This window comes from Xenopus tropicalis, chromosome 7 (genome assembly GCF_000004195.4).
Source record: "Xenopus tropicalis strain Nigerian chromosome 7, UCB_Xtro_10.0, whole genome shotgun sequence".
Taxonomy (NCBI): domain Eukaryota; kingdom Metazoa; phylum Chordata; class Amphibia; order Anura; family Pipidae; genus Xenopus; species Xenopus tropicalis.
In genome coordinates, this window is record NC_030683.2 from 76,514,906 (window position 1) to 76,541,735 (window position 26,830).

The 26,830-nt window shown below is 39.5% G+C and overlaps 1 protein-coding gene across 2 annotated transcripts in view; it reads right to left on the reverse strand.

The window, feature by feature from the left end:
• Positions 1 to 26,830, reverse strand: part of LOC101734002 (NXPE family member 4) — an 85,405-nt gene that overhangs the window by 25,672 nt on the left and 32,903 nt on the right. For both annotated transcript variants that reach the window (XM_031906409.1, XM_031906408.1), the window contains 2 exons: positions 23,396 to 24,066; positions 8,942 to 9,003 (listed from right to left, as the gene is read on the reverse strand). In XM_031906409.1, the coding sequence (XP_031762269.1) occupies positions 8,942 to 9,003; positions 23,396 to 24,063 (730 nt within the window). In that variant the 5' untranslated portion in view covers positions 24,064 to 24,066. The remainder of the gene's footprint in view (positions 1 to 8,941; positions 9,004 to 23,395; positions 24,067 to 26,830) is intronic.

Consider the following 26,830-nt stretch of genomic DNA (forward strand, 5'->3'; position numbering starts at 1 on the left):
GGGTAATAAGGGATAGGGTACTTGAATACATTGCAGTTCACAATACTATTAGTTTGTGCCAGTGTGGTTTTATGGGTAACAGATCTTTCCAGACTAATTTAGTCGCATTTTATGAGGAGGTGAGCAGGAACCTAGATGCTGGAATGGCAGTTGATGTTATCTACTTGGACTTGAGGAATATTGGCCTAGAACATAATATTTGTAATTGGATAGAGAGCTGGCTGAAGGATAGATTACAAAGAGTGGTGGTAAATGCAACATTTTCTAATTGGACCAGTGTGGTTAGTGGAGTACCACAGGGGTCAGTCCTTGGTCCTTTATATTTTAACTTGTTTATTAATGACCTGGAGGTGGGCATAGAGAGTACTGTTTGCTAATGACACTAAATTGTGCAGGATGCTGCCGCTTTACAGAGTGATTTTGGAAAACTGGGCAGCAAACTGGAAAATGAGGTTCAATGTTGACAAGTGCAAAGTTATGCACTTTGGTAGAAATAATATAAACACAAACTATCTACTGAATGGTAGGGGGTATCCTTAATGGAGAAGGATCTAGGGGTTTCTGTAGATAACAAGTTGTCTAATTCCAGTCTTGTATAAAAAAGGGCATTGACTCAAGGGATAAAAACATTATTTTGCCTCTTTATAGTCCCTGGTAAGGCCTCACCTTGAGTATGCGGTGCAGTTTTGGGTTCCAGTCCTTAAGAAGGATATTAATGAGCTGGAGAGAGTGCAGAGACGTGCAACTAAACTGGTTAAGGGGATGAAAGATTTAAGCTATGAGGTTAGACTGTCACGGTTGGGGTTGTTTTCTCTAGAAAAGAGGCGCTTGCGAGGGGACATGATTACTCTGTACAAGTACATTAGAGGGAAATATAGGCAGATAGGGTTTTTTTTTTCCCATAAAAACGATCAATGCACCAGAGGCCATTCCTTTAGATTAGAGGAACGGAGCTTCCATTTGAAGCATCGTAGGTGCTTTTTCATAGTAAGGGAAGTGAGGCTGTGGAATGCCCTTCCTAGAGATGTGGTAATGGCAGATTCTGTTAATGCCTTTAACAGGGGCCTGGATAAGTTTTTGAACAAGCAGAATATCGAAGGCTATTGTGATACTAATATCTACAGTTAGTATTAGTGGTTGTATATATAGTTTATGTATGTGAGTGTATAGATAGGTCAGTATAGGTTTGTGTGTGCTAGTTTTACTTAGATGGGTTGAACTTGATGGCCTCTGGTCTTTTTCAACCCTATATAACTATGTAACTATCATCTCATGCCCATGCGTTTTATATTATGTTGGCAAGACTGTCACAACACTGCAAGAACGCATCAGAAACCATCTGCTATCAGCAAAGCTCTCAAAGAAGGTGATTCCATTCAACCAGTTGCCCAACATTTCCTTAAAATGTGCCATCGATTACCAGCACCCCTTGTCATGAGAAGGCAACAGAGGCTTGGACCTTATCCAGAAGAAATCCAGATGGATTTACAGACTTGACTGTGTGGCCCCAAGGGGCCTGAATGAAACACTACCCTTGGGCTGTTTTATTTAGCCACCCTGGTTACTCCGTGGCTTTCTCTGTATCATATTTTGTTTTCAACTAATGTGTCTTTTTCCCTAGGATTGCTGGATCAAGCAACCTAGATCACATTGTTTCTCTTACTGTTTATGATACTTTACTGCTTATGATACTTTGTTTCTTTTTTTTTTTTTCAAGAGTAAATTGCTTTGATTGGCTGATGGCTGCAGGTAAATGCGCTTAGGATATTAGCGCTGATCGGTACGTAGATAATGTATGAGGGGTGGGGGATTTGCCAGCACACTTGGACCTCCGTGGCCCGCACTGTAGGCAGGCCCAGATTTATGGAGAGGCCACAAAGGCCCGGGCCTAGGGCGGCATACCGCCCCTCCGCAACGGAATTTTAAAATTTTTTTTTTAATACGGAGCAGTGGGAACTTCTCCCCACTGCTCTGTATGGGGCTTTAAATGTATGCGCATGCGCACTCATGGGCAAACAGGGGGGACGAGCGGTTGATCGCTTGTTCGCGCATGCACATTGGGGGGGCCAGGCCATTTAACGGGGTGGCCTAGGGGCACCCAGAAAACAAATCCGGCCCTGACTGTAGGCTCCATAAAGTGCTTGCCTAATACCTAAAAATTAGAATACGGCATATGGGCTTTCTTGCTAACAAGAAGGATGGGGCTCTGAGTAAGCTGATTCCCTGCTGTTCCACTTGTCCTGCAATACAAGCATCTTTGTCATACTCTTCTCTAGGTAATATTTATTGGTGTGACATTATTCATTATATAGATTTTGTGTGTAGATATTTTTTATGCTATATATGTTACATAGCATACAACCTTTGTTTATAGTGGTTGCCTAGCAACAGCATTGGCGCCAAACACTTGTAATAAACCTGAATAACTTCTAAACTTTTTGTGTTTTGTGAAAACTCCTGTGAGTGCTGTCATAACTTACAAATGCCTACTACTTCCCAGCACTGGCATGCAGGTATTGTCTGAAGCTAAAGGTGTGCTGTTTAAAAATACTTTTTATATATATATTCAATCAACAGGCACCGCTACTCTCAGGTCTTGTGAAGTATAAACAAATTTAATTGCAACAAAGCCTTTCTCAACTTTGATATATTTAGTCCAAACATGGCGCAAACAGAGAACTTAAGATACTGCCTGGGTGCAAGGTTAGTAACACATAGGTAATAAGCAAAAAAAAAACACTCTTAGGACTCTTGTATTAAAGCAAAAAAATGGTACTTAAACTTAAGCCATCTTCAGGACACACAATTACATAAAGTAATGAAATATATATCTGAGAAGCACACCAAACAAACTGCGCAAAGCCCTGAAGTGTCCTGTGTCCTGAAGATGGCTTATGTTTTAGACGAAATGTTGCATTAAGCTAAATTTTTGGTGCTTTTTTTTGTTTTTTGCTTATATATATATATATATATATATATATATATATATATATATTGTGACATGCTGAATGCCTGTACACGCAATTTTGGGGGAATTAGCAATGGTAGGCAATAAGGCATGCAAAGGATCTGGAGCATAGAGACAGGGACACCAAGTCTTCAGGCAAAGCTCAGGTTTATTAAGGCAGTGTTTTTCAACCTTTTTTGGGCAAAGGCACACTTGTTTCATGAAAAAAATCACGAGGCACACCACCATTAGAAAATGTTAAAAAATTTAACTCTGTGCCTATATTGACTATATATAAAGTAATTCTCTTGAATAGGAATCAAATAAACACAAAGAAAGTAATTTCCGGGACATTTTCTCCACAAACCCACCCCCCCACTGATTTTTTTTTTTTTTTATACACACAAAAATTTTATATTATATATATATTATTATTAATTGTTTTCTTACATGTCAGGCTGCGGCATCCAGGGGTGTCCCGGGATTGTCCTCCAGTGGGGAGTAGGGCGGCTGTGCATGGGCCTGGCCCCTGGTGGATCTGGTCTGTCGGGGCAGGGCCTTGGCAGTTGCTCCCCCCGGTCGGGTTGTGCCAGGGCAGGATAGTGCTGCCTCTCCTCTCTGGTTGCTCCGCCCTCCTGGATCCGATGCCGGATGACGTCACAGGCAGTGACGATTTCCGGGCATCATGGAGCCAGGAAGTGGAAGGTGTCCCAGAGGGGACCGGGGGAGTCTTGTCTTCACCTACGGCACACCAGGCAACATCTCGCGGCACACTAGTGTGCCGCGGAACAGCGGTTGAAAAACGCTGTATTAAGGGCCCATTCTTCCCAACAGAAACATAAAGAGAATAGTTCATACACAGTTCAGGGTTTTGAGATGTCCCTTCTTCAGGGTTCTCACCTTCCAGGGTTATTTTCCACGCTCTGGAACCCTCAGGCTTCACACTAAGCCTTGCTGAGCCCTCTCAGCACTCATCCGTTCGGTCAGCACTCCCTCTGCTTCCTGGCAGTGGCAGGTGGCACCCCCAGCTCCTCTGGGAGTTCCTAACACAGGCAGCCCTCCTGCTCTGTGCCCTGCTCTGAGAGTGACCTTCACTCAGTCAGCGTTCAATTCCAACTCCCACCCCCTGTGTAAATCACACAGCCCTTTTATTGGCTGCTCACCTGCAGCCTAATCAGGCAGCTCCCTACAGCTGGCCAAATCAAAACCTTAATGGGAGATTTCCTCCAACACAGCATTACCTGCTGTAAAACCAGTTATTTTACCTTGGGCCATTTGCATCCCACCTTAAATACTGGTGGAAATACACCAAATAATGACCTTTCCCATTGCATCTCTCACAATATATATATATATAGACAGTCAAGGAAGCCACTCTCACAGGACTTATGAAAAAACACAGATTTTTTATTGTAGAGGTGAAACAACGTTTCGGCTGTCACACCAGCCTTTGTCAAAGTTACAAAGCCAAGTGAAAGTGAACCATAAATACTGCATATGGTGGGAAAAACAAACAGTGATGTGAACAAATGACGTAAAACATTGCAAACACCCCACACCCACGTATCCCAGGGAAGCACATCAACACTCAGGTGAGTAGTCAAGGATAACAGCATAAGAGACCCAAATTCTTTTTTTACAGCAAAAAGACAAAAAAAGAAAAAAGAAAAAAAATGAGCAGCTGTTCCTGACAAGTATTACGAGTAATGAAAATTGAAGTCAAGAATAGAAGAAGTACCCCACATCGAAGGTAGATGCATACAAGGAAAAATAGGAAATGTATGGCCAAAGACCATCACCCGTGTTAGAGCCTCAATATTCTGTGCCGCATCGACAAAGTAGAGTGTGGGGCTAGATATCGGCAAAGTACAGATAACGTGTCCCTATGTGGTAGACACTGGTTTAACATAAAACTGAAAACAATTTAGGGAAAATTTATGTACACTTTTTTTTTATTATACACTATTACAGCTTGGAATCAGAACATCATGTCCCTTGGTTTGTGCAGAGCGAAAGGTACAGGAGAAGGACACCTAGACGGCAGCATGAGATGGACCAGAACGACAAAGAAAGAAAATGAATATAAGAAAAAATAAAAAACAATAAACAAATGAAAAATAAAAAAATCTAAAATAAATAAATAACATGGCAACATCTCAAACTCACATATGTTTTTTGATCCAGTAAAAATGGCAACACCTCAAATTCATGTATGTTCATTTGATCAGGTAGATCATCAGAACCTGTGCTATATGAAATGCAGTATGCTGATGGTACAATACCGTGTCCAGCTTAGGATAAAGGGCTGTCAGTAAAGGCCATGAGCCCAGGCGCAAATATTAAATGTAGGAGACTGGTCCGCATATGTGGTATTGGTACCCTGCACGCGGGGAGGGACATAAAACCAACACATGGACCAGAACGACAAAGAAAGAAAATGAATTTAAGAAAAAATAAAAAACAATAAACAAATAAAAAATATAAAATAAAATAAACATGGCAACATCTCAAACTCACGTATGTTTTTTGATCCAGTAAAAATGGCAACACCTCAAATTCACATATGTTTATTTGATCAGGTAGATCATCAGAACCTGTGCTATATGAAAGGCAGTATGCTGATGGTACAATACCGTGTCCAGCTTAGGATAAAGGGCTGTCAGTAAAGGCCATGAGCCCAGGCGCAAATATTAGATGTAGGAGAGTGGTCCGCATATGTGGTATTGGTACCCTGCACGCGGGGAGGGACATAAAACCAACACATGGACCAGAACAACAAAGAAAAAAAATGAATATAAGAAAAAATGAAAAACAATAAACAAATAAAAAATATAAAATAAAATAAACATGGCAACATCTCAAACTCACGTATGTTTTTTGATCCAGTAAAAATGGCAACACCTCAAATTCACGTATGTTTATTTGATCAGGTAGATCATCAGAACCTGTGCTATATGAAATGCAGTATGCTGATGGTACAATACCGTGTCCAGCTTAGGATAAAGGGCTATCAGTAAAGGCCATGAGCCCAGGCGCAAATATTAAATGTAGGAGACTGGTCCGCATATGTGGTATTGGTACCCTGCACGCGGGGAGGGACATAAAACCAACACATGGACCAGAACGACAAAGAAAGAAAATGAATTTAAGAAAAAATAAAAAACAATAAACAAATAAAAAATATAAAATAAAATAAACATGGCAACATCTCAAACTCACGTATGTTTTTTGATCCAGTAAAAATGGCAACACCTCAAATTCACATATGTTTATTTGATCAGGTAGATCATCAGAACCTGTGCTATATGAAAGGCAGTATGCTGATGGTACAATACCGTGTCCAGCTTAGGATAAAGGGCTGTCAGTAAAGGCCATGAGCCCAGGCGCAAATATTAGATGTAGGAGAGTGGTCCGCATATGTGGTATTGGTACCCTGCACGCGGGGAGGGACATAAAACCAACACAGCATTCCTATTGTATCTCCTACTGTTCCAGACCAATGTTCAAGTAAATAGTGGTAACTGCATTGTTCCACAACTATTTTTGTAATGAGGGATACCAGTGCAAGGGAGAGAAAGGGACCAACAGATCCCGCTGCCAAGCTAAAGCTGCCATAGTCCAACGAAGAAAGATAATAGATATATAGTAACAATTAGAAAAATGTCGCTCTGTTGTAAGCAAGCCAAAAAAATACGAACAAAGTAGCAAAGTATCCACACCTTATCAAAATGTAGCCATTGCCCCTATGGCTAACAGAAAACACACATTCAAACAGAGGAGGTAACACCAACTACAGTAAATGAAAATTGGAAAGAACATTTACGGAGAGCACCAGACAATGTGAAGGTAAGTAGTGTAACACAATGAGCAGCGCAGAACAGAGCACATGAAGAGCAAGCCTAGCGCCGAGGGAATATATATATATATATATATATATATATATATATATAAACAGTTCAAAAGCTGCACACCAAAAGTTTGGAACGCTACCTGGGTGCCTGGACAGTGGAGCAATGTACAAAGCACTCACAGGAAATTTTTCACACTGGAGACATCAAATGGTTTTATCAGTAGTGAGGTTCTTTATTAGTTCGACGTTTCAGTTCCTACAGGAACTTTCATCAGGGACAACAGTATTGTAGTGCAAAGGAACGCTATTTAAGCCCAAAAGGGTGCCAAAGTGGTTGCTAGGCAACAAAAAACATACAATCTTAATGTGAAAATATAGACATACACCATAGATTAGACAAACAGTATGAGGAGCATGGACTCCTTCGGTATGACCTCCTGAGCATTTAATAGCGCTATTATAGTAGCGCTCAGGAGAATGTGCTGTCTGATTTTATGTACCCTCTGTATTGTTATTTTTGTTTGCCTCGCTCAGGAGGTCATACCGAAGGAGTCCATGCTCCTCATACTGCTTGTCTAATCTATGGTGTATGTCTATATTTTCACATTAAGTTTGTATGTTTTTTTGTTGCCTAGCAACCACTTTGTCGCCCTTTTGGGCTTAAATAGCGTTCACTGTGCACTACAATACTGTTGTCCCTGACTAAAGTTCCTGTAGGAACTGAACGTCAGACTAATAAAGAACCTCACTACTGATAAAACTATTTGATGTCTCCAGTGTGAAAAATTTCCTGTGAGTGCCGTTCTTCTCTGCTGCTTTATATATATTGTGAAGAATGCAAGGATGACATGGTGGTTTCTTTCCTTGAAGAACTTCAATTTTACGGTAGAACACCGAGCAGGCCAACTGCAAGGTAATGCAGATGCATTATCAAGGTCCTACTGTATGGTGGTAATCAGTGTCCGAACCCACGGGCTCGAACAGAGGGGGGAGGTATGTTACAAAAAGGCTTGTCTCAGTGAGACTTGGCTGTTGGATGGCAGATATATAACACCCAGGCTGAGGTACTGGCTCCTTTAAATCTCCAGGGCAGGAGAGGCTAGGACCCTGAAGTATGGCTAGGGATTGCTGGAGCCAATTAGGGAATGCTGGAGCCAATTAGGCAACAGCTGAATCATTTAAGGTGAGCCTGGCAGCAAGGGGTTCAGTTGCTGAGAGACTTGGAGGTTGATCCTTGTCTGATTGAAGGTCACGCTCAGAGCAGGGCACAGAGCAGGAGGGCTGCCTGTGTTAGGGACTCCCAGAGGAGCTGGGGGTGCCACCTGCCACTGCGAAGGAGCAGTGGGAGTCGTGACCAGATAGTTCAATTTCTGAGAGAGACTGAGAGGGGCAGGCTGGACTGATGACAAGCTCCCCTGATTCTGGGACTCCAGAAAAGGACTGCCGGGCATTGGCAGTGAGGATTTGGGTATCCCGTTTGTTGAAACTACAGTCTGGTGAGACTTATGTTTTCTTGAACTGTTTACTTGCAAATACCAAGTTGTGATATATACTGCTTTACTGTGGAAAATAAAGCACAGGCAGGAGCCTGATCATTTTGGTTGCAAACCCGAGTTGTCTGTCTCATCTGTGAAGCCCAGATTTCCATCCGCTACCGGCTGCTACCAGCTAAATCCCCACAATATATATATATATATATATATATATATATTTATATAAATATATATCACCCTCAAATCTGTTCTGTTGTTTTCCTTTTTTCTTTTCAAAATATATTTTTCTAATTTTTTTCCCTCACGTTTGAACTCTTTTGAACCATTCCATATAAGACATGAATGTACGATGCTTGTAAGTTTGTAAAATTGGATAAAAAAAATCCCTGATAAACAATGAGTGCAACAAACTATTGTTAGCAATTGACAGTAATTTTGGGTAAAAGAATATTTTCTTTTTAGTTCTAGATATTTCGAATAATACTTTCAGCTCGAAAAATTTGGGATTTTCGAATGTTAACTCAACATTTTATGAATACAACATTGATTTGGTTTAATTCAAATCTATACAATGTCAAGTTTATGAACTTTAAAGGCCAGAAAAAAATAAATTCTAGTAAATCAGTATTAAGTAGTTTACCATGTACTTACTCTTACAGTTGGTTACAGTAACACTCTCAAAGTCTTTTAGTATTTCCACTCTGAGGCTGGACCTTCAAACAGGAAAATAATTTAAGTAATATGAATATTGAAATGTAAATGATGATCAAGAACCTCTTGTTTTTAAAAAGAGTACAGCATCATACTGACACAAGCTAAAAAAGCTAGTAATGTGCTTTTTAAGGTTGAAAAGACAAACAAAATCATTAATCAACAAACACAAAATATAGGACATAAATATTAAATATAAAAAGAGAAAACAAAACATGAAGGCACATTAGTGCTTTAATAATACCGGTATTAATATTTAAGTTCTTCTTTCCTATAGTAGCTACTCCAGGACCACTGGCTACCCCTTATAGCCTGTGTTGGCTGTGGCATTAAGAATTTAATGGATGGAGGGGACCTTCTCTGATGTTCTATACTGTATAACTATATGTCTCACATATATTAAAATACCTAATAACCTTTACTAACATTTAATTGAAACAAATCCTTTTGCCAATATAGTACTTATATCAGCAGGCTCAAGCATTCCATCTAGTGGACCTAAAAGAGATCTTTTATTTGCTACTTCTTCCACCATTGTACAAATATTAGGAACTGACTTAAGCAGTGGTGGGCTAATCTAGCAGGGCGCCCTAGGCAACCCAGGTGGCAACCTTTCCCCCCCCCATATATGCAGTGATGTTGCGGATTAAATTGATCACCATCTTATGCAGTGGTGAACAACTTCATTCTTCTTAAGTATTCAATGCTTCACTTAGATATAGCATTTTGCCAAAATAGAGTAAAGCCTTCTTCTTTTGCTTTTTAGATTACTTCTCCCTCCCATCTTTAAGCATATAATTAGTGATTATCCAGGCATAGATTCACAGTTAATTTTCCACATTTCGCCATTGGTAAGTTGCTTTGTGAATTTTCTGTGAAAATTTGGCAGAAAAACATTTGTTGCATGTCAAAAAAAAGTTGTGGTCACATCAAAATAAGTGTGATCACGGCAAAATGGGCGTGGTCCTGTAAAAATTGGGCGCAGTTGTGTCCGAATGGACGAGGTTGCATAAAAAAAAGCAGTGTTTGACAAAACAGTTGTGAACACCAGCGTTTCATGAATTTTCACCATTTCGTGAATTCTTCCTGTAGTTTTGTGAATTTTTCACCGAAACAAAATGGTACAGGTTTGCTCATCACTACATATAATGTGTAACCTTGTTCTACATAATTTAATTTAGTTGAGACTGTTAGAAATATAGGTTTAGAGAGCAACAGGTATTTATTTGGTACAATATTTTATTATATAAATACTAAAATAGTTTGTTCCCACATATTAGATAGCTCCCTCTCTACACACAATTTAAGCATGGCTAAAAAATGCGTGGCATTTCATGGCACATAGCCACTTCCTCAGAAGCTATATGGTTACAATTGAAGGAGGTTCTTGTGTGGGTATTTAACCCTACTTGAATTGTAATCATATATCTTCTGAGGAAGTGGCTATGTGCAATGAAATGCTTCAAGCCAAGCTTGTGTTTTTTTTTAGGGTGAAGCCTGCTACATTTCCCTGATGTTTTTATGTGAACAATAAAATTCTTTATTTTAATCCATCTGGCTGGTGCTGCATGCTAAGGACCAGGGGCAGGCTGAGCTGACCGGGCGCCCTAGGCAACCCTTACCTCTTACATAGTTACATAGGGTTGAAAAAAGACCAGAGTCCATCAATTTCAACCCTTCCAAGTAAACTCAGCACACACAAACCTATACTCCCCAATCTTTACACTCACATACATATATACAACCATTAATACTGACTGTAGATATTAGTATCACAATAGCCTTGGATACTATGCTTGTTCAAGAACTCATCCAGGCCCCTCTTAAAGGCATTAAGAGAATCTGCCATTACAACATCATTAGGAAGGGCATTCCACAACCTCACTGCCCTCACCATGAAAAAGCACCTATGCTGCTTCAAATGGAAGCTCCATTCCTCTAATCTAAAGGGGTGGCCTCTTGTGCGTTGATTGTTTTTATGGGAAAAAAGAACACCCCCATCTGCCTATAAACCCCTCTAATGTACTTGTACAGAGTAATCATGTCCCCTCACAAGCCCCTCTTTTCCAGAGAAAACAACCCCAACCTCGACAGTCTAACCTTATAGCTTAAATCTTCCATCCCTTTTACTAGTTTAGTTGCATGTCTCTGCACTATCTCCAGCTCATTAATATTCTTCTTAAGGACTGGAGTCAAAAACTGCACTGTATACTCAAGGTGAGGCCTTACCAGGGACTATAAAGAGGCAAAATCATGTTTTCATCCCTTGAGTCAATGCCCTTTTTTAGACAGCACTGCCTGGAATTAGACAACTTGTTATCTACAGAAACCCCTAGATCCTTCTCCATTAAGGATACCCCAACAAACTACCATTCAGTATATAGTTTGTGTTTATATTATTTCTACCCAAGTGCATAACTTTGCACTTGTCAACATTGAGTCTCATTTTCCAGTTTGCTGCCCAGTTTTCCAATTTTGTCAAATCGCTCTGCAAAGTGGCAGCATCCTGCATGGAACTTATAGTTTTGCACAATTTAGTGTCATCAGCAAAAATAGAAACAGTACTTTCTATGCCCACCTTCAGGTCATTAATAAACAAGTTAAAAAGCAAAGGACCAAGGACTGACCCCTGCGGTACTCCACTAACCACACTGGTCCAATTAGAAAATGTTCCATTTACCACCACTCTTTGTAATCTATCCTTCAGCCAGTTCTCTATCCAATTACAAATATTATGTTCTAGGCCAATATTCCTCAATTTGATCATTAACCTTCTGTAAGTTACTGTATCAAATGCTTTAGCAAAGTCCAAGTAGATGACATCAACTGCCATTCCAGCATCTAGGTTCTTGTTCACCTCCTCATAACAGGTGACTAAATTAGTCTGGCAAGATCTGTTACACATAAAACCATGCTGGCACAATCTTATATTATTATGAACTGCAATGTATTCAAGTACCCTATCCCTTATTACCCTTTCCAAAAGCTTTCCTACTACTAACAGGCCTATAGTTTTCAGGCTGAGAACTGGATCCCTTTTTAAATAATGGCACCACATTAGCAATCCGCCAGTCTCTCGGCACCATGCCAGACCTCAACAAATCCAGAAAAATTAAGTGAAGAGTCTTGGCAATCACAACACTAAGCTCATTTAATACCCTGGGATGAATCCCATCCACCCCTGGACCTTTGTTTACCTTTACATGTTCAAGTCTCTTTTGAATTCCCTCCTGAGTGACCCATGCATCAGTAGCTAAATTACTAGAACTGGGCATATTAAAAGGCCATCATTAGCTGGCTCCTCAGATGTATAGATTGATGAAAATTAAGAGTTCAAAATTTCTGCTTTTTCCCCGTTCTCTTCGACTAACTTACCCCCCTGTGATAATAAGGTTCCCACCCCTTCTTGCTTCATTTTTTTACTATTCACATAATTACAAAATAATTTTGGATTATTTTTACTCCTAGCTGCAATATCCCTTTCCATCTCTATTTTAGAATGCCTGATAGTTTTTTTGCATACTTTATTTGCTTCCTTGTACCTGATGAAAGTTTACACTGACCCAGCTAACTTGTATGCTTTAAAAGCACATTTTTTTCTTACCAACATGGACACTAACACTTTTATTCAGCCATAAAGGTTTTGCTTTGCGATGCCTCTCCTTGCTTACAAGGGGAATATACTGTTGTGAAAACCTGCAAACCAACAATTTAAACATGTTCCATTTTCCTTCTGTGTCTAACCCCATGAAAAGCCTTTCCCAGTTGACACAATGCAGAGATGCCCATATACTGGCAAAGCACGTCTAAAATCGAGCATTTTAGTTACTCCCTTATAGAGCTGTCTCTGCAGCATTATCTCAAAGGAGACCATTTTGTAATCACTGTTCCCCAAATGCTCAACCACACAAATGTTAGAGATGAGTTCAGTGTAATTAGATATTACTAGGTCCAAAATAGAGTCATTCCTAGTAGGTTCTTGAACCGCCTGAAATAAAATGTTGTCATTTAGCATAGTTATAAACCTACTAGCTTTTTCTGACCCCGTTACTCCATGTCTGGATAATTAAAGTCCCCCATAATAACAACTTGACCCAGCTGTGAAGCCTCCTCCATTTGCAACAGTAGCTGGGTCTCATCCCACTCATCTATACGGGGTGGTTTATAGCATACACCATTGATTATTTTCTTTGTAACCTTCAGCCCTACTGTAATTTCTACCCAAAGAGATTCAACGTTTTCATTGGTAATGTCTTCATTACATGGCTTTAAATCTGACTTTCCATAAAGACAAACCCCTCCACCCTTTTTAATTTCTCTGTTCCTCCTAAAAAGCATGTAACCATTTAAATTCATGGCCCAGTCGCATTTTTCACCCCACCAGGTCTCAGTGATACCAATTAAATCATAATTTTCAATACATGCAAAAGCCTGCAGCTCCCCTAATTTACCTGACAAGCTTCACACATTAGCCAGCATGCAGCGGGGATGACTACTTCTCCCTCTGATTAGCTAACTGTCAGGATCAGATCACTGCTTGTTGTGTTGCTTGCAACATGCATTTACCTCTTGAGCCACTGGAGGCATTTTGGGCTGATCCTGACTAATTCTCCTGTCTGTCTTTTACTATTCTGTCTGCTCCCTTTCCTTCACCCACCTCATTATCCTCATGTGTTTCCCATCTTCTAATCTTGACCCTTTATAAGCCTGTCCCTGACCATTGCACCTTGCTTGGTCATCAAGCTGTTCCTGTGACCCTGCCACTGTTTCCTTTGTTCCTGTATTTATTCTCGTGACCCCCTTCAGGTTACAAGCTCCAGATTCTGTGTCTTGTTCCTGCTCTCTGCCCTGTTCCTGTTCTCTGGTGCCCTTCCTTGTTCTGTTCTGATTCCCCGGTCCTGACCTTGGCCTGTCCTTGACTTCACTTGTTTGCTGCTACCCCTGACCTTTGGTCTGAATTGGATAACATCTCTGCCTGCTGTTTCAACTATTTAAGTGTGTGTATATCCATAGTGTGCACTGTTACCTACTTCACTACGTTCATTAAAGTTCCTTTCACTAATCATCATGGCCTCTGACACCAGTTCTGTTGTATACGGTTACACTCCGGGTTACCCAGTCTTTAGGAACCCAACTTCCTAGTACTCCACAGCATTTCCTCAGGGAGATTGTGACACTAGCGTATAGTTAGAGCTAAGGTAAATATTAGACGGTTTCCGTTGTAACAACGGAAGCTCCTTATCTGATAAACTATATGCCCCCTCACTCCTCCCCCACAACCCTTTGCTAATCCCACTGCCTTATCTATATTAGCTTTCCCATAAAACTCTAGCTCACCCACCCCCCCTTGTCTAGTTTAAACACTCCTCCAGCCTCTTAACCATTCTCTCCCCTGTCTTAGCTTCTAAATGATCCTTCTGCATCTTTTTTTTTATACATGTCTTTTTTTTTATGCGACTGCACCTATTGGTGAAATGGTGAATGGTGAAAATTTGTCGCACGCCAAAAAAAGTCACCTCATATTGGTCCAGTCACATCAAAAAATCTTTTTAATGATTAGCAATAAAGGTTAAGTTTTATTATCATTTTACTATAACTGACTCTGTATCTGATCTGCCTGATATTAATTGGGTTAATGGTGCAGTAATTTGAAGTCTTGATTGCGACCACCTGCTGTGGTGTTTCCTTTTCCCTTTTCCTTTCATTTGTCTATACTTCATTTACACATTATCCCTTGGTCCTCATTCCAACCCATCCAATACCAGGAGGGGAATACTGATGATTCCTTTTTGATTTATGTAACTGGTGTGGACGGTGCAAGCTTTTCCTTTTTTTCTTCTTTGTGAATTTTGACTATGATACTATTGTTGATTGCCTTTTGCCTACCTGACTACTCTCTTGGATCATCCTTATATTGTACTTCACTTGTGCCTTTGTTTACCTTTGCTGACCCCTGGCCTGATTGTTACTCTCCTGAATCATCCTTGTACTTCACTTGTGCCTCTGAATACTGTTGCTGACTCATGGCCTGATTCTGGATTTGATTGTTGTTACTGCCCAGTGTGCTCACTCACCTAGTCTTCATTACTGACCTTGGCTTGTTCGACTACTTCTGCCACTGTTAACCCTACTTGAGCCTCCACCTCCAACTACTCCACTCCATTTAGATCCTCATTGGATCATTATCTGGGCTCTCATACCTCACCCCACTTCTCTCTCTCACCCTCAGCCTAGAGATTACCAGTGGGGAGCTGTAAGGGCAGTCCTCCTCGGCATTCAGGATCCTGTACTTGTTAAGCCTGACAACTGCACTCTGTTATAGTTAGCAAGGGCAGGCATAGTTGTCCATCTATGGACTCTACTTAGCCAGATGCTTTTCTGCCTGCTGTGTCAATAACTCCTGCACAAGTCTTTAGGGAGTAAATACATCAAAGAAGGCTGGACAGGCTAGAGATCCATTGCACTGATCATCCATGATTGCGAGTCTAATGGCTTTATCCCTTTGGCCTGTTGAGTATATTTTGACTAAGCAAATTTTAGAGCAGGATCTGCCACCTATGGCTTCTTTGCAGACATCTGTGCCTTCTGTGACCTCTTGGGTAGTTGTAATGCCATGCTCGCAAGCACTCTTGGTGTGAGGTAATTCCATGGGGCTGGACCAGTGTGTAAAGCTGTGTGTTATGTGTGCTTTCACATTCTGTGCATTTTAAACTGACAATCCTTGGTGAGGTGAGCTGTAAAGGAGCAGCATTGTAGTAGATGCCATTTTCCTTAAGGAAGGCTTTGCGGTCCTCTATGGATTTGCTCTGAAGGCTCTGTATTTCAGAAGAGGGTGAGGCTTTTGGGGTAAGGGACACTGCTTACCATAGCCTTTGTTCCTTGTCTTCTCCTGAGAGCTGTCAGCAGATCTGTGGTAAGAACCTGTAGAGTAAATATTAGTATTGTGAACTGTTACTGCTTTGCGAGTATTAGATACTGTAGCGTCACCATGTGGCAGAGTGAGATCATTCCTCATCTTGGCTTGGTGGTATACAAAGTCCACACAGTGATGGGAGGAAACGTGGCATTGTATGCTTGTTTAAATTTAGACCCATGTGCCATCCACCTTCCTCTCAAGTTGTAGGGTAGCTTTTGCACTATGCGGTTAACACCTCTGGCTGTGTCACCCCTGCTGAGCCATAACACTCAAGTCTGTTCCAGATCATTTTAAAACCAGTCTCTGGGTGGTTTATGTTGATCACCCTGATCCTTTCGGCATGCTCTGCAGACTTAGTCTAGTATTTGAGGAGTAAATAATCACTCCTAAACCCAGCGCTTCTTGATGACAAAATCCGTGTATATCAATCTTCAAAATGGTGAAAATAAATGTGAATCACGTGCTGCTTTCTCCTGATGTCAGCTCACCTTTAGATGAGCCTCAAAATATATGTGCCGTGGTGTAGATGGAAGCGCATAAAGTTGAGAAAACAAAGTAAAAGTGTACACTTTATTTTGCTCCTGAGGAAGCGTGCAGAGAGCACGCGAAACGCGTTGAGCTACCATTGATTCTGTTTTCATACTACTACTATATTGTAAGTAGCCTGTATTGTGCAGGATTTTATTACATTAAACGTTTTTACACTATATTTGCCTCATCTTCTATCCTACATATATTGTGATACTGGGTTCCTCTTCAATCAATGCCCGGCTGGGATTCACCTATATGCCTCCTACTAAGTTGATCTGGTGAGCAGTTATAACATCTAAATTGGGGTCACCTTACCTAGCATTGGTGTCTTATTTAACATACACGTTCTTAATTTGTTTTGATCGTTTTATCCCATTGATCTGCACTATATTTTTACTTTGTTTTCTCAACTTTATGCGCTTCCATCTACACCACGGCACATATATTCTGCAGACTTAGTGCCTAAGTATCTGATTAGGAGGTCTATCTCCTCACTGTATGAGAGGTCTAAGTCTATGATAGTGTTTTGAAAGGAGGATCACCAGGCTCCACTCCGGGTGGTTATTAAACTTTACAAGTCCTTTGGTGATTAGCTCACGCCGGGCAAAGAACTTGGCAAAGTCCATTGTGGCCTGGTTGGTACCAGGGTAGGTAGGTGGATGAGTGTTATTGTGAGAAGATGTTGTGTAATCATACCAGTCTGGAGGTTCTCCTTTAGGCTGATTTGTGACATACTGCTTTAACATAGCAGAGAAAGTGGTTGTAGGGTTACCAGTAAGCTTGGGTAATGACTGATGTGGGATCCATAAGCAGGATAATTTTGCTCTGTGTTGTCTTTTTGGTGCACTTGTGACTTGCTGCTGACTTGGTTTGGCTCATGTGTAGTGTGTTGACCTGGTTCTTGCGCTGAAAGAGAATCTGTGTTTTGTTTGGAGTGCTGGTGGACATACTCAAATGTCCGCTGCAGCGGGTTTTGAGTTTTAAACTTCAGATCCAGTGCCCTGCTGTGTCTTTGAGTTTCAAACTTCAGATCCAGTGCCCTGCTGTGTCTTTCACTGTCAGGGTATATAATTGTCTCTAGAGATTAAGCTTCAGCAAAAAATGCTGCACTATTTCTGCTTCCCTCTCTATGGCCAGCTTTTCCAAAGATGCTTCTAAGCATGCATTCTCTGCATCTAGGCGTGCTTTCTCTATTTTTGCTTCTATCTCCCTTTCTGCGAAGGAGGCTCAGGCCTTGGCTGCTTCTTCACAGGCAATGGCAGCCGCATTGATGACAGAAGAGTGCTGTGAGAAACCCAAAACTTGGGACCTGGTAACTAGTAAAGGTGTCCCCTCCTGTGACATTATGCAGTGGTGGATAAGCCTTTTGCCTGATGTAGCTGTATTTAAATCACTGGACTGCTTGAAAGCTGCTGTTTGGCATGCTTGCAGTGTGGCTCCAAACGTGCTCTGCCCACTGTGCAGCCATTGTTTCACTGTTCTGTTCTCACTAAGTATTACCCTGAGGCAGTGTATTGTTTGACATACAGCTAAACTCCTTGCTTCATCAATTCACTGAGACATATTTATAGGCTTTAGTTTATTAACAAAGGGGAAGGTGTGAAACTGGGAGGAACAGAAAATATTGCAGCATTTTCTATACAGCATAACAAAGTATAGTAAACAAAACATAGTGGTTCATATAATGTAAATAAAGCATAAAGGAAAAGAGACATCTGAATAGGAGGCCTAGATGCCTGGGCAAGAACAGATGTGCCATGAGGTGACTGCACAGAAACAGTCACAAACATGAATTAAGTCATAAATAAAAAAAAATCTGTTTGTATTAATGATCTAGGGGCTAGGAGTAGATAATACCTACCAACGATGCTTCCACGGGGATGGATGGGGTACGATTAATGTAGATTGACTATTAAGCTGTTAACACTGCTAAAATGGTAGCTATAAAGATCCTTTTCCTGTATTACACATGGTCACATGCTAAAGTATGGTAAGCTGAAAAGGACATTTTTTAAAGCAATCACAATTTAAGCATTAAGAAACCACTAGGTGGGGAAAAAAACAATAAAACAGTGCTGGAAGCATAACACTCAATCATGCAGGATTACTGCACTTTTTGATTTTTATTATATATGGGTTTATGTGAGCTATGTAGTAGGTCCTAGCCACCAGGTAGCCTAGGCATTAGATGTTATGTGTCAAACATTTGGCTTAATCACAAACAGATTCTTGGATTAAGGAATGCCTACCATATACTACTGCTATTATGAAATAGGAGAAAATGTATATTTCTTTTGGTAAAATTATATATATTGTCATTTTTAGTGATGAGTGAATGTGTCCTATTTCACTTCTCTTAAAAACGTGCAAAACTGAAGAAAAATTAATGAAAAGCTGGTACCACGTGATTTTTTTTTACGTGACCTGGATTTTTTTTTCGCAAAACAATTTGCCAATGGTGAAATGCGGAATTTTGCAGTGAATCCATGCCCGTTAAAAAAATTTGCCCATCACTAATCATTTTACCTAATGTTTATAAAATGTCCTGCTTAACCAAAGTCACTAGCTGTAATGGTAGCTCTCAAATAAGGAAATTTTAAGATGAAGATTGTCTTTATATTAATTTTAATGTTATATATAAAGACTTATTCTAAGGAACTTTTTAATAAGTATAACATTTTATTTTGAATAGTTTTTGACATATTAGCTTGCTTATTCATCTTTTTTCAGCCAGAAACTGAAAATGAAATCTATTTGTCACTGACCCTGAAAACCAAAAAACAGACTAACTTCAGCTGAAAACAGACTTCAGTTTTGTTATTCATATTCTTAATTGCTCATCTTTTTATCCAGACCCTATCCCATTTATGTTATATTCCAACTTCCTACTTGCTGCCTGTTAAGTGATATATGCTGTGGCTGTTCTGTATTATGTATGCATCCATAATGTCTCTAACAATAGAAGATAGATGAAATGCAAGAGCATATACAAACATTGTCATAAGTGAAACCACCAGTCAAAAAAGTAAAGGGTGTTTTTATCAAAGAGTGAAGTTAGAGCTCCCTACAGTCCACTATAATGAAGTGTCTCCACTTTCCATTATTTTTATAGCATTTTTAAAGAAATATTTATCAAAGGGTGAACTTTCACTTTCACTCATTGATAAAAACTCTTTTAAAAATCCCATAGAAATGGAAATGAATTCTAGGAAAAAAAATTATACCAACCCACATTCAACATACTCATGTATTAATCACATCTGGGTACAACAAATTTTACTTTACCGTTTGGTCGGATTATTCATTACTTTCTTTGACCCTGCGAGACCTTTACTACACATCCCCAATGAGAAGACTTTCTAAAACTCCCACAGACTCTACAAGTAATACAAAATCACTTAGATCAGCTAAAGCAGCTGCCACATTACAATGGAGAACCCCAAAATATTATTCAACAAGTAATAACCCCACCACATTACTAGCTAAACAACAAAAAAAACCTTCAACCCCACACACAGCTCTATATACAATTAGAACCTCTCAAGGAGAGATTTCAGGGAGCCTAGGTAAAATCATAGAAAAGTTCAGCAAGTTTTAAAAATCTTTATTTTCCTCAGGCACACCGTTCCCCAGGGAAAAAGCAGATAGTTTTTTAAACTCCGCATGCCTCCAAAGCCTGGCGGAATTTCAAGCTAATCTACTGGAAAACATAACCCGGGAAGAAGACCAAAAAGCGATAAAGCAATTAAAAATATCAAAAGCACATGGCCCAGCCTTATATTATAAAAAATACAGACCCAATAAATTGTGCCAACTATAGGCCAATCTCAATTATGAATATAGATGTAAAAATGTTATCAAAAATACTGGCCGAACATCAGGGGCGGGCCGTGATGACCGGGCACCCTAAGCAACCCAGTCGGCCACCTCGCCCCTGCACCTGCGTCACGCAGCACCTCCGACCCCCCCCCCGTGTATTTTGGTGCTCATGCGCAGATGGAACACGGGGGGAGGGGGGGCGGCGATGTGCGATAAGAAGTGATGCGAAACAGATCGCAGAAGCGGCGCTAGGCAAAACTGATTGCTTACTAGGGGTAGGCAGGAGAGGCTCCTGCCTGCCGCCCCCCAGTCGTTGCGCCCTAGTCAGCTGCCTCTTCTGCCTACCCCTAGTTCCGACCCTGCCGAACACTTGAATACTTTCTTACCCACAATAATTGACAGAGATTAAGTGGGCTTTGTCCCCAAACACCAGGCATCAGACAACATAAGTTGTCTAATTCCAGGCAGTGTCATTCTGTGGCTACTAAAGCAAATAAAGTGCTGTCTTGTATAAAAAAGGGCATTGACTCAAGGGATGAGAACATAATTTTGCCCCTTTATAGGTCCTTGGTAAGGCCTCACCTTGAGTATGCAGTGCAGTTTTGGGTTCCAGTCCTTAAGAAGGATATTAATGAGCTGGAGAGAGTGCAGAGACGTGCAACTAAACTGGTTAAGGGGATGGAAGATTTAAACTATGAGGTTTGACTGTCGAGGTTGGGGTTGTTTTCTCTGGAAAAGAGGCGCTTGCGAGGGGACATAATTACTCTGTACAAGTACATTAGAGGGGATTATAGGCAGATGGGGGTGTTCTTTTTCCCTATAAAAACAATCAACGCACCAGAGGTCACCCCTTTAGATTAGAGGAACGGAGCTTCCATTTGAAGCAGCGTAGGTGTTTTTTTTTCATGGTGAGGGCAGTGAGGTTGTGGAATGCCCTTCCTAGAGATGTGGTAATGACAGATTCTGTTAATGCCTTTAAGAGGGGCCTGGATGAGTTCTTGAACAATCAGATTATCCAAGTGATACTAATATCTACAGTTAGTATTAGTGGTTGTATATATAGTTAATGTATGTGACTGTATAGATTGGTAGGTGTGGGTTGTGTGTGCTGAGTTTACTTGGATGGGTTGAACTTGATGGACAATGGTCTTTTTTCAACCCTATGTAACTATGTAACTATAAGAAGGGCCTTGACCTTCATACACATGATTAAATCCAAGGCTATACCTGGGCTACTATTATCCATTGACATAAGTAAAGTCTTTGATTCAGTCTCATGGCTATATCTGCATACTAGATAAATGGGGTTTTAAACAGAAATTCCAACATGTTATCAAAGCTTTATATAACCGCCCCCAAGCTGATGGTCGGTGGGGTCCATACTTTACAGACACCTTCCCACTATCAGGAGGCATGAGGCAATTATGCCCATCATTCCCTATTTTGTTTCTTTTAGCCCTTGAACCATTGGCTGCACAAATCTGAAATAACATAAATATTATGGGTCTAAAAATAGATTCAGTATTAATAACCAGGTCATTCATCACCCTACCTAACTTGATTAACATATTACATAAATTTGCAAAACTATCAGGACTCAAGATAAATTATGCTAAAACTTATGCAATGAGTATTAATCTTTCCCTCCCACAAATCAAGCTTCTTAAACTGAATTTAGGGTTAGATAAGGTGCCCTTCAGGTGGTGGGAAGCTAAAAGTCTTACAGCACTAAGACACCTGTATTGAAGATCTGCTCCCTTAAAGTGGGACAGACAACTTTACTCTCCTCCGCCCAGATAACTATTGAGATTCATGCAGGTGCAACACTACATAAGATCTAAATTTAAAGATACAAATGTACCACCTTCCATGTATCTAGAATCAATATGCACAAAGTATCCAAATTCAAAAGGAGTGCTATCAAGACTATATCATATCCTATTTGAGACTAGCCTCCCACCAACCATACCTTATGTAAAAACCTGGGAAAAAGACCTTGGTCAATCATTAGAGGAAAATAAATGGTTTTAAAGAGGGGGCCAAGTAGCACATAGTTCAATTAACACCTCCCTGCTGGAAGCAGGATACAAAGTTTTACTACATTGGTACTTGGTCCCAACTAGACTTCATAAAATAAATCAATACAACCCACAATGCTTTAAAAATTGTGGAGGGGAAGGCATGATTTATCACAAATGGTGGCAATGTCCCAGGGTACAAAGATTCTGGACTGGACTAAAATGATATTCTCAGTCACAGGTATAAACCTGTCTAAATCTCCAGATTGCATTACTGGGGAAAAAATCTCTAATGTAAACAAATAGGCAAGGATTTTAAGAAACCAAATTGCCATACTGCAATTAAAACAATATCAATTGGATCTTCATTAATGAAAAAATAACCAGCTTAATGACAGGCAAGAGGGGGTTCAAAAAGGGTGGGTCCCTGGGTACAATATTCCACCCCCTTAACTTGAACCATGCCCTCTCCTCACATAAGACAAAAGAAGAAAAAGAAAAAAAAGGGAAAGGGAAACTGAGGTGAGTAATGCTACCGAAAGTCCCAAGGGGCACTTGGATGATGGCAGAACTGAAACAGAAAATGTAACCTTTTAGGTAGAACCTGGATCCCGGGGAGAACAGAGGCACCCCACCCTGCTATGTATGGTTTTGGTTTGATTAGTTACAATACCATTATTTCCCTCTTTTCTTAACTTTTTATTTCCTGTTATGCTGGGACTCTGAGAAAGCTAGACCCCGACTTGCACATTCCCCTTGCTACCCTCCCTTACCTATTCTTCCCTTCCACAAAGAATAATATGCAAGAATTATTTTTGGTTAATAACTTACAGTTTATTGATGCAATTATATATAACTTTATGTACCGTTGGTAACATTGTTATGTAACATGTCATTCTCAAAAAAAAAGTTAAAGCTAAAAAAAAAATCCCAACGACATAATAGAAAGTGGCAGAATTTCACTCTAGTGAACCGTGGTGGGCTCTAACTTCACTCTTTGATAAATATACCCCTAAGTCTCCCAGATTGATTTAGCCATTTTCTTACAGAACTTTGGGAAATGATAAACCATTTTGTTTTAATATTAAAGAAAACAACTTTTTGGCTTACTTGTCAAAGAGGCTTGCTTCATGCTCTGTCAGTTTCGAACGACCAGTAATCCAACTTTTCATCTCTGTAAGCATGTCACACTCAAAGTTCGGAGGTTTCATACAGTAAAAATATTCTTCATCTCTATGGTCATTATATTCACAAAGTTCCTCTGATTTATTGAGATCAAATCCACACTTTGCTTCAGTTTGCTTATTTTGATTTGTAAATTTGCCACTGTAATCTACATTACCATACCAAGAGTTTCGTATATTCCAAAGTACTGATATTGCTTCACTTGGGTGTATGAGAAGAATAGACAAATCAATTTTACCTTCCCAATAGAGAGTGAAATGAACATGGTAAGTTCCATTATGAAAATCTTCAATCCTTCCACTTGCTCCTGCATTAAGAACTTTTGTAAAGATTCTTGCTCTTAGGTAGTCTCCTCCATATTTTTTTCTGTTACCCAAATAGTCAAACATGTCAATTTGTACAACCAGATTGTCCCCGACACAGTAACTGTTTTTAGGATTTACAATGGTGGCTTTGCTTTTTTCAGCACATGTGGTGTTGTCCTTATGCAATAAAGTAACCTTTGTTATCATGTTCTCTATTTGGCTTAAAATTCCATCAACCTTCCTCTGGATTTCTGAAGTTTTTGGGGGATTTTCTGTTGGGATCTTCATTGTCTTTCAAATAGAAAATAGAATTATAGTTAGTTTGTGTGTTTGCAACTATAATATATTAAAATTAATATAATTGATATATTTCTTACCCTGATATCAACTGATGTGGACAGAAGAAGTAACCTTACAAAATGAAAGCAAGGTTTAAAAGACAAGGAAAAGGCTTTGTCTATATATTGTATTCAGTTCATTCTTCTGAGATGTTATATTTTATCCCTTAAATTGCTTCCAGTAAGATTTACCTCTGCACTAAGTGATCTTTCCTTTTAATGCAAGTGCTTTCTGCTGTCATCTTGGTGCTGTCTGTAAATGCTACACCCTATTGTGATTCAGGCCTCATTTCAACTACACCCTCAGTTTGGCCCATTACTGCCTTAGTCTCAGGCCTTTCAATGGCCAGGGTAAAACTTCATTTGGTTGCAAACTATAGGAAGAAGGTGACTGGGCTGTTACTGTTGGAGACCAGGAAAGGGGGGGACCCAAAAACCATGGTACCAAGTAGTCATCTGTTAACCTTCTATAGCAGTGTTACTTATAGAAATTTTGCAAAATTACAGCTGTAATTATGTAAACCCTCTATAAAATTTTAACATTGTGCCTCATAAATCACCAAGATAGGGGCCAGTAGAGTGAAAAGCCAAACTTCAACAAAGAATCTATCTTTTTCACTCTACTGTGCATGTGCTGGCCCCTGGATTCAAAAGATAAATGAGAGAAGAAAGAGGATCCCTTATTCGCAGCTACCACAGGCTGGTGCATGTTTCGCCTAACATGAGAACCAACCTAGGGTATAAGGTAAGTGATTACAATTACTGGGGTGTGCCTAACATTTTTGCATCCCCCAATGATTTTACCTTTCTTTCTCCGTTAACCAGACTGTTAATTTGTTGATTTCCCATTTGCCTGCTTCCTTAAGATATTCTAGATTATTTCAGATGACTTTTTTCCAGTATTAATAAATTAGCCCCTAAACTAAAAGCACTTTCATTTAATCCAAATCTTTTTAATGAGATCATTGAACCTCAGTGACATGTAGTGCCACCTAATAACCTAATAATTACAGTATGTGGTATATTATATTTTATACAGTTCTAAACTTTGTTTACAGTGTAATTGTAGCAGACAAACATTTCTCAGTAATCTCATTTTGTTACATAGCAAAAAGGTCAATAATGTTGTGCTAGTAGGGATAATTCTTAATGTGAAAGACTCATAGACTCTATATCTATAATTAAATGAACATTTTTGTTTTTTTCTACAGTGTTGTTAGGGTAAAGACAGAAAAAGCCTTTTGTTGCCTGCAAAAAAGTGCACAAAAATAAGTCCCCCTTTGGATCATTTAAAATCACTGCATATCACTTGCCTTCTTCCACACTTTTGCATAATTATTTAGGATCAGTAAATAGTTTACATGAGGCATGATTTCAATTAATCTGGATGGGAATCTGCAGGAGAGAAGATTTCAAGTGGGAGGCTAAGCACCAGATCTGTCTTTGGCCTTATACAGGATGCTTCCTGATTTAGATTGTCATAACCGCCTATTTGCAAGTTTAAAAACAGATAAAAAATATATGATTTGTGATAAATTCTCACAGTGGATACTTATGGAATATTTATACTTGGTGAGAAAACATTTCTTAAGCCTTTTCATGCAAGAGAAAATGATTGCCTTCAAAACTAAATGCCTTAAAACTAAAGATTTTTTTTCTATATATTAGATTTTTAAATTGATACATAGATATAAAGTTTTCTTGTCTACATCATTATAATGGTTTAGCAAAGTTTGCGACTAGTCCAGTCACCAACGGTACCAGGAAGCATTTACTGGTGACCTATTTAAAAGCAAACAACATGTTGGTTGATATGTGTTACTTGCATCTGGACAAACATAGTGCCTTTTATTACAAATGGGGGTAAAGATTTTACACCTGGTAGGAAAATCTGACCAGATAAGGTAAAGTTAATGAAAAACACATTCTAACTTTTCTCTTTAATGAATACGGCTAAAAATAAAGTGCTAGGTAGAATAAAAAAAGAGCAGTATTAGTGATTTGTAAGAAAAAAACAGTGTCTACTGTAAAATACAGTGTAGAAAAATATGTCCCACATATACATCTCCTGTACTTCTGTAAACTGATTACCTGCTCTAAACACTACAGACCACTGTTTTAGCAATAAGTGCATATAAAAATGGGACAATGAACTAATGAAACCCTTGTCTGCCCATATTTGCTCCATGGTGTAAGTACACGAAAAGGCTCAATGTAGGCCTGTCGTATGTATGTATGTATCTATCTATCTATCCTTTAATTAAGCTTCTATTATTTTACCTTATATTCCTTGGACACTAAGAAATAGACATTGTTGCATCAGTCTATTCAAAACTAAAATGTAATTCTATTTTTTTAGTGCTAACACATTTTAGGTCCCTGGTAAGGCCTCATCTTGAGTATGCAGTGCAGTTTTGGGCTCCTTAAAGGCATATTAATGAGCTGGAAAAAGTTCAGAGATGTATGACTATACTGGTAAAAAGAATGAAATAATTAAACTATGATGAAAGTTGGGGTTGTTTTCTCTCAAGAAAAGAGGCTTATGAGTGGACAATTACTCTTTACAAGTACAGTATATTAGAGGACATTATAAACAAATAGCGGTAATCCCTATTTAGACAACAAAGAACAAGAAGAGGCCACTGCTTTAGACTTTAGCAACTGAACTTTTCCTAGAAACAGTGAAAATGGTTCTTTACAGTGAGGGCAGAGAGGAT